This window comes from Dromiciops gliroides, chromosome 2 (genome assembly GCF_019393635.1).
Source record: "Dromiciops gliroides isolate mDroGli1 chromosome 2, mDroGli1.pri, whole genome shotgun sequence".
In the NCBI taxonomy this organism is placed as follows: Eukaryota; Metazoa; Chordata; class Mammalia; order Microbiotheria; family Microbiotheriidae; genus Dromiciops; species Dromiciops gliroides.
The window spans coordinates 286,684,584-286,693,587 of NC_057862.1; the positions used below are offsets into that span (position 1 = coordinate 286,684,584).

Consider the following 9,004-nt stretch of genomic DNA (forward strand, 5'->3'; position numbering starts at 1 on the left):
CATGCCTGGTTACTCTCTGAAGCACAGAGAGGTCTCATGGCTCTCTTTAAAAAGTTTAAGGTGGAGTAGGGGAGGGAATTAGATGACAATGGCTCCCAGCTGTGCTGATAATTTTGTCAGCACTAGAAAATCTGTTTTGGCGGTCTTGGCTAATACTTTGTTTGCCCAATTTGTCCCATTAGATTTATTTGGATATTTCTCCTTCATTCCCCTTTTCCTCAAACTTTTGAAGTCTTAAATTATGGTGTGCTCTAACTGCCTCCTGAATGACTAAAAGATTCTGGAGAATGATCTAATCAGGGCTTCCTTGTTTTACTCTGATATAGAAATTAGGACATTTAAATAGCCCCCTGAACTGCTTTTGCCCAAAGAAAACACAAAGCAATTGTTGTTGGAGATGATTCTGTAGGCTGTGATGTCAACCTTGCCAACATCCTTTTTATGGTGGATAGTAGATTTACACATCTATTCCATTCTCCCCACCCCTTGAATTCAGGTATTTAGAATGACTCCTTTAAAAATAACTATTCAGTGTCAATGTGCAGGCCAGAAAAGTCACCTCACAGACTTTCAAAAAGCAAAAAGAGCTGTTAGGTGCCCTAATTCTGGGAGATTTAGCACAGAACTGTTCTTTGTAATGTGTGATAGCTTGATTTGGTGGCCAGTGAGATTAGGTGACAGGTTTAATGTTTTGGGTCCTTTTCCACATTTATCCTCAACTCAATTTTGAAATTTTTAACTGCTCCTTTTTATATTTGGATGTTCAGCTATAGATTTTCTGGTTTTGAAAGATCTTGACTGTAAGATGTCATGACTAAACAAAAGGTTATGTTTTGGCATCTGAGTAGTGGTGAATGCCCCCTGGGAGAATTTTCTTCTAACAGTCTTGAATGAAGTTGAGTATTTATGTTCTTGGCACAGTCCTTGGAGAAGGCTGGACATTATGTTTCTGAAAAATTAGTGAAGGAACACCTCTGACAGCTGAAATTAAAGTCTGAGATATACGATGCTGCTCTGAAAAAAACAATTCCTGGAAGACAAGCATTACACTCCAATACTACAAAATATAGAACCAGTTTATCTGTTACTCAATGATAAAACTGTGGCATATTGTCAGAATCTTTAAGTTCATTGACTGCCAAGCTCAGAAAAAGCCTCTCCTCACAAGCATGACCTTTCCCTGGTAAGCAGATTTATTTGTCTTTAAATAATTAAATTCTGATTTCAACCTCTACATTTGTTGGTGGTATAAAGCTTGGGGCTGCCAATTCAACTCAATTTAATTATTTTAATTGTACTTTAATACAATGGAAATTTTGAATCAAATAATTATAAAATGCTGTGATAGAGGCAGTAAAACATAGTGGATAGAGAGCCTTGGCAACCAGGAAGATAGCAGTAGCATCTCTGAAACAAGCTGGTTATGTGATGTTGGGCAAATCCCTTAACTTCTTAGTACCCAGGCAACTTCTTAAGATTATAAATTGCAAGCAGAACAGGTGCCCACCTGCATTAGTAGAGAGAGCCTCATTTTTGGCAATTTCCTAGAACAATTAAATCACAGGTCTGCTCCCCTTTCATCATTCTCCTGCCCCCATCACTGTGGTATGACTTATGTGAAGGTCCTTTTTTTTTATTTTTTATTTTTTATTTTTGCTGGGTAGTGGGGGTTAAGTGACTTGCCCGGGGTCACACAGCTAGTGAGTGTCAAGTGTCTGAGGCTGGATTTGAACTCAGGTCCTCCTGAATCCAGGGTCAGTACTTTATCCACTGTGCCACCTAGCTGCCCCCGGAGGGTGCTTTTTGAACAACCAACCATCACAATTTTAAAATATATAATACTCTGGTACTTTAATGAATCTGTGGTAACAATTCTTCTCTCCTCAAGTTTCTTACACTACCTCCTGTCCCTCCCTCTCAGCAGAGGGCCTGCCTCATACTTTATGGATAAAATCAAAGTCATTCACCATGAGGTCTCTCTTCTCCACCTTCTCTATGCAACACCTCAAAACCCCTTTCTTTCCTTTGTTCTCTGATGAAGTAATCCTTTTCTTTGTCAATCAACCCCTCTACTTGTGACCTTGATCCCTTTACTTCACATTTCCTCTGGAAAATTGTTCCCACAACAATCCCCTCTTCCCCTCTAATTTTTCATCTTCTTTCCTGTTGCCCAGATCTTACCCATCCCTAAATAACCTTCATTTAACCCTACTATCTCCTCAAGCTATCCTCTCACATCTCAACTCCTAGAAAAAGCTGCCAATCTTTTCCTCTTCTCAGCCCTACTTTGTAATGTCTTCTGACTTCATCATTCTACTGAAACCACTTTTTCCCAAATTACCCATCATCTCTTAATTGCCAAATTTGATGGTCTTTTCTCAGTTTTCACCTGCTTAACCTCTCTGCAGTATTTTAATACTGGTGACCCACCCCTTCTCTGGAATATTCCCTCAGAGCTAAATTTTCAGGACACTGCCCTAAAGGTTCTCTTCCTACTTATATACTCAGTCTCCTTTGCCAGATTCAGGTCCTGCCCCCTAACCATAGATGTCTTCCATAACTCTGTCCTGGGCTCTATTTTCTCTATACTCCTTTGGGGGCTTTCATGGATTTAACTCTCATCTGTATACAGATGACTTTCATATGTTCATAATCATCCCTACTGAGAGCCAGTCCTGTACTACCAATTGCCTATTGGATATTTCCAGTGGGACATTCAGTAGGTATCTCATGCCCCAAATGTCAAAAGATAATATTATCTCCCCCCCCCCAAAAAAAAACCCCTTCTCTCTTTCTAACATCCCTATTTCTGTTGAGGCCTACATCATCCTTTCAGATACAGAGTCACTCATCCTTAAAGCTGAGCCCTGCCTCACCCCCACATATCTCCCCAGTTGAGAAATTTTGTCATTCCTATCTCCACAACATCTCCCATATCTAGCCTCTTCTCTCCATTTTGTCTCACCACCATCCTGGTTCAGGCTGTCTTCTGGAATATTGCAGTAGTCTCCTAATTGATTTCCCTCTATCAAATCTTTTTCCTCTACAAGTCATCCCCTGAACAGCTGCCAAATTAATATTCCTAACACAGAGACCTGACTCTGTCCCCCTCCTGCTAAATAAGTTCCAGTGACTTCCTCTTGCCTCTAGGTAATAAAACATCAGCTCCCCTTTGGGTCATTTAAAGTCCTTTACATCCTGACTCCAGTTTACATTTCCCTCTATGCTAACTATGTTCCAACCAAACTTGCCAGTTTGTCCAATCAACTTGATAGGATTATAGGGAGCTACAGCTGCCCTACTGGGGTACATACCCCAAGGGTATGAGAACAGTAAGAATTTAATGAGCTGGGGCAGGGCATAGAAAGATAAGGTTGGAACAGGAAAAATAGACATCATTCGAATCACATGGACCCTATCTTAACTATTACCCAAGCAACCCCAGGCTGATGTTAGCACCCAGGATGTGGAAATAAAAGTAATTGCAGGAAAATGGGTCATTGATTTCTTTTTGGCTAGTCAGTCATAAAGCATTTATTAACGTCTGGCACTATGCTTTATGTAATTCTATGTGCTGAGTACTGTGCTAAGCACTAGGGTGCTGAGAAAGGCAAAAAACTCACATTTTACAAGGAGGAGTATTTTCAAGTATGTCTGATGCAAAGATCAAAGCTGAGTAGGAACCTTGAAATACAAAGGCAAGAGTCCAGAGAAAACTAGAAAGATAAATTTATCTAAGCAGTTGGAAGGTGCTGTATGATAACATATTGCTGATAATCATATAATGCTGATATTTGAAGGAGAGCAGAAACAAGTGTCTTTTTGGTGCCTTAATGTCTTCAAAGGGTATTAAGGGAGCATTGTTGGAGGAGTTGTGAATTGGTCCTGCCATTCTGGAAAGTAATTTGGAACTATGTCTAGAACTTAACTAATCTATGCATACCCTTTGACCCAAATATATCATTGCTAAATTTATACCCCAAGGAAACCAAAGAAAGATGAAAAGGATGCATATGTACACAAATATTTATAGCAGCTCTTTTCATTAACTAAGGCAGAAGCGGGGTGTCCTATTGGGGAATGGTTTAACAAATTTGGTATATGAATGTAATAAAATATTATTGTAATCTAAGAAATAACGAAATGAATAGTTTTAGAGGAAACTAAAATCTTTGTGAACTGATTCAGAGCAAAAAGAGTAGTAGAACAATTTTCACAATGACATCATAGAGAAAAGTAAATTACTTTAGGACTCTGATCAACAAAATCATAAACCATTCGTCCAAAAAATTGAAAATGAAACATGCCACTCACTTTCTGACAGAGAGGTGATGAACTTAAAATGCAGAGAGATTTATTTTTTGAGAATGGCTAATGTGGGAATTTATTTTACTGGATCATATAGATATGTATTGAGGGATTTTAAAATATATTTGCTCAATTGGGGCAGAGGAAATGTGAGAACAGATTAATTAAAAATAATTGTTACTTGAAAAATGAAAATTAAAATGTACAGAAGATAACAGAAGGAAACTGACAAGCAGTACAGGTTTTAAAGTAATGTGTGCAATTTATTATACTTTTTTTAAAAGCAAGTGCCATGGGGCAGCTAGGTGGCGCAGTGGATAGAGCACCGGCCCTGGAGTCAGGAGTACCTGAGTTCAAATCCAGCCTCAGACACTTAACACTTACTAGCTGTGTGACCCTGGGCAAGTCACTTAACCCCAATTGCCTCACTAAAAAAAAGAAAAGCAAGTGCCATGAAATGAATATTCATAGTTTTTATATACAATACTCTCTCTGTCTTCTTCCATTTTTTATGTGGAAATGTTATTTTTGGTGTTTATGTGCATAATAAAAAGATGAAAGTAAAAAAAAAAACAGGTAGGGGGCGACTAGGTGGCGCAGTGGATAAAGCACCGGCCCTGGATTCAGGAGGACCTGAGTTCAAATCCAGCCTCAGACACTTGACACTTACTAGCTGTGTGACTCTGGGCAAGTCACTTAACCCCCATTGCCCCACCAAAAAATAAAAAAAAAAAGGTTGCTGGGCTCTTCAGACGTGGTGGGTTTCCCAGGGCTTTTAAAGTCACCACAGCCTGCCTTGCTGACTGGTTACATGAGAAAATTCAGAAGTAGTCATTTTAGGAGTTCTGATTTAGAGTTCCATGGACCTGGTGATAGTCACCAGTTGTCCCTCCCATGGAGTGAGACCAGCACAGAGCGTTGCTACTATCAATTATGTGATTGCAAAGATATGGTCTTCAGTGTAATATTGCTTGGAAAAGCTAACCTTGATGTGTATGTGGAATATTCTCACCAAAAAACAAACAAAAAACCAGTGTTACATGGGAATCAGACATATCCCTCAGCAGTTATCAGAATCTTGCTGGAGTCTAGCCCTCTGTACAAAGACTTCTTAAATGTTTTCCACTCGCCTTTTTCCTTTTTTTTTCCTTTTTGCCCTAGAAATCTTTACTCCACCCCAGGCATATAGATATATAAAATAAGTATACATAACTTTTTACTGTTGCTAAATTTTTGCAACCCCACATTCAGTTACTCAACCCACAGTTTAAGAAGCTTTGCTCTATGCCACTTCCTGGCACTCTCCTCACCATAGCCCTAACTCTTCAACCATCTCCATCCCACCGTAAATTTGGATTCTACCCTTTGGGTCCCCAGGCACTGATTGTAGGCGAAGTTTGTCTTATATTGCTGACGGGGATAGGAGGTGGGAGGAACATCCAGACACTTCTCAGCCATCTCCTCTCTGACCATCTTCCACCTCATTCAAAACTTGACTTGGAGTCATAGGGATATTGAGAGGGTGGAATCCACAAGACTCGTTAACTTACTAGAATGCTCTCCCTCCTTTGTCTTCTATAGATGGAAAACTAGACGGGACCTTAGAGCTCATCCAGGACAACCTTTTGATTTAGAAATTAAGAAACTGAGACCGGGAAAGCTAGGTGGCGCAGTGGATAAAGCACTGGCCCTGGATTCGGGAGGACCTGAGTTCAAATCCAACCTCAGACACTTGACACTTACAAGCTGTGTGACCCTGGGCAAGTCACTTAACCCCAGTTGCCCCGCAAAAAAAGAAAAAGAAAAAAAGAAAAAAACTGAGACTAAGGGAGATAAAGGGACTTGCCCAGGGTCACCCAGGTAGTGCCTGAGATAGGAATCAAACGCAGAGAAATCCAAGTCCAGCACTCTATCTACATTATGTTGCTTCTGCATCGCCCATAACAGCCCCCCTCCCTCCCTTTTCCTTTGCTTTGTACCTATTTGGTATTTATTTATTTCTGTATGTGTGGTCTCACTCAACAATAGAATCTAAGTTCAGCTAGTGGCGTCATAGTGAACAGACCGCTGGGACTCATCTTCCTGAGTTCAAATTCGCCCTCATACACTTACTAGCTGTTGGTCAATGAATGAATGAATGAATGAATCGTTATTTATTTCCTGGCATTAGGAAGAACAATCCAAAAATGGGGACAGAGCACGCAGATCTCCCAGTTAACAGCGCCAGGGGAAGGGAGTCCCAGCTCCCACCTCGGCAGCCGGCCCAGCCGGTCACAGGCCAACTCGGCCGCCCCTACCCGCAGCCTTTCCTGCCCTAAGCAGGCTTCACTCCAAGGTCGGCGGCTCCCGCAAAGTCAGGCTCCAGGGTCTGCGCTGGGTCTGCGCACTTCTCCTCAGAGAGGGGACATTCCTTCCCCCACCCCGCGAAAACAGCCACATGGTCTCTCCCGGAAGTTGTCTTACCCAATCCGCTTCTTGCCCCGGAAATGTAAGGGTCCGAAGGAAGGAACCGCAGCTTTTGGAGGACGAAGTGTCCTGACACAGGTGAGGCTGCTGGGGGACACCGGTACAGGGGGAAGGGGTGGGGAGGAGGGGAGGCCGGGAGGCCGCTGGCCCGGCTCCGGAGCGGGGCTTTCTGACCCCATGGGGTTCCGAAGGGCGCCGGGATCTTCTCAGCCTCGACTTCGCCGGTAACTGTGTCTGCCCTTGTAGGGACCGAAGGCGCCGCGAAGATGGGCCGCCACTTCGGGAACCTGATCCGGGTGAGGCACATCATTTCCTACAGCCTGTCCCCGTTCGAGCAGAAAGCCTTCCCCAGCTACTTCACGAAGGGCATCCCGAATGTGTTACGCAGGACGCAGGACTCCATTCTGCGGGTCGCCCCCCGTAAGTGCAGTTCGGGGCCTTTGGGGTGGGAACGTCGGGGTGTCCTCGGGCATTTCCAGGGTCCGGGCCTCCCTAGTGCGGCGGCCTCCCGGCTCCCTTCCCCACGCCTACCCGACTCGAGAGCTTCTGATGCTGGGCAAACTAGGAAGCCTAGAATTTTAGAGGGACCCCCAAAAAGGGAACAGAGCGTACCCCGAAAGAGGAGGCAGGGTCTAGCGGCTGAAGCAGACGGAGGAGCCCTTGACTTACCGTTGTACAGTGGATGGCGTGGTTATTAAAATCATAGAATCCCGTTTTCCCTCCCATTTCCTTGTTAGTCCATAAAATTACAGCCTGAAAAGGGTTGTATTCAGTGTGCGGGGAAACTTGAAATCAACCAAAGTGGCTCCTTCAGGTCGGACTGACTGTAATAATAGCCTTCCTCTTTGTAGTGGTTTAACAAGCACTTTACTCACAGCAGCCCTGTGTCCCCATTTTAAGGATCAGGCTCTCAGAGGTGAAATAATTTGTCTGTGATCACATGTTTATCCTAGGTTTGAACCCAGGTCTTGAGACAACTTAATCTGACATAGGAGGGTGGGAGTAGCTGATAGGTCTTTGAAGTGAATTTGTATGAAAACCGGCCTAGGAAAGGTGTGCTTGGGCCTAGTTTAAAACAACGGGGCTTAGTTGCCGTTTTATTTTTTTTAATATATTTTTACCAATTTTGTTAAATATTTCCTAATTACATGTAAAAAAAATAATATTCTTAAAATTTGAGTGCCAAATTTTCTCCCTCTTTGAGAAGGCAAACGATTTTATATCAATTGATATAATGCAAAACATGTTTCCATGTTAGTCATATGTTTATTTTAGTTTAGGCAGACTAGGCAGAGAAAGACTCATCTTCCTGAGTTCAAATCTGGCCTCAGACACTTGTTAGCTGACCCTGGGCAAGTTATGTAAGCCTGTTTTCCTCAGTTTTTTCATCTGTCAAATGAGCCAGAGAAGGAAATGGCAAACCGTTCCAGTATCTTTGCCAAGAAAACCCTAAATGGGGTTGCAGAGAGTCAGACAGGACTGAAAGACAACAAATATTTAACTCCCCATAAAATGGAGGCAGTGTAACCTTCCATAATATTTTCTAGGTCCAGAAATGGTTGGTGGAGGTGATAGTCATAGAAAGAGGCCATCATTCAGTGCTACTTTACCAAAGTAAAAGTCCTAGTTTTCTCTAGTCTTGCTAGTCCCATAGTCTGTTGTGTGTGCTTACTACTTTTCTTTGGTTTTCTTTCTTAAAGCATTTATAGGCTTTTACTTCCTCTATACCTGGGGAACCCAGGAATTTGAGAAGTCAAAGAGGAAGAAGCCAACCGACTTTGAAGAAGAAAAATAAGCTATTCAGAGGGAAATGCAACAATGTTGGTTACCTGGTGGTCAGCTCTGTGATATAGAAGAAGAGTGTATAAAGATAGTTTAAAGATGTAATAAATTTCATATTTCACAAACTATTATAGTATGTTGTGTCATTTGAAAATATATGAGGGTACCTCTGTCCTAAGTTTTAGGGAACTTAGCTGAGGTTTCTAATATATTGCTACTTATAAATTAGAGGCTATAGCACCAGATTTTGGTATTAAGCATTTATTAAATCATTAAATATTAGGAAAAAGAAAGCACATGGCTCTGAACGTTCAGAAGCCCTACATTACCCAGCATTACCTACATTGGCCCAGCATCCTGGGCCAAGACAGCATAAGCTTACTGTGGTCTGCAGGAGAGGTGGGCCTTACATACTGTTCAAAGCTAATTGGCTAGCATCATTCAAATC

At 42.2% G+C, this 9,004-nt stretch overlaps 1 protein-coding gene across 1 annotated transcript; it reads left to right on the forward strand.

Moving 5' to 3' along the window:
- The first annotated feature begins 6,699 nt into the window (after positions 1-6,699).
- LOC122739683 (cytochrome b-c1 complex subunit 8) lies at positions 6,700-8,681 on the forward strand. The gene is made up of 3 exons (XM_043981333.1): positions 6,700-6,852; positions 7,021-7,194; positions 8,475-8,681. The coding sequence occupies exons 2-3, from the start codon at positions 7,041-7,043 to the stop codon at positions 8,567-8,569; spliced, it is 249 nt and encodes an 82-aa protein (XP_043837268.1). The 5' UTR covers positions 6,700-6,852; positions 7,021-7,040; the 3' UTR covers positions 8,570-8,681.
- Positions 8,682-9,004: the final 323 nt, after the last annotated feature.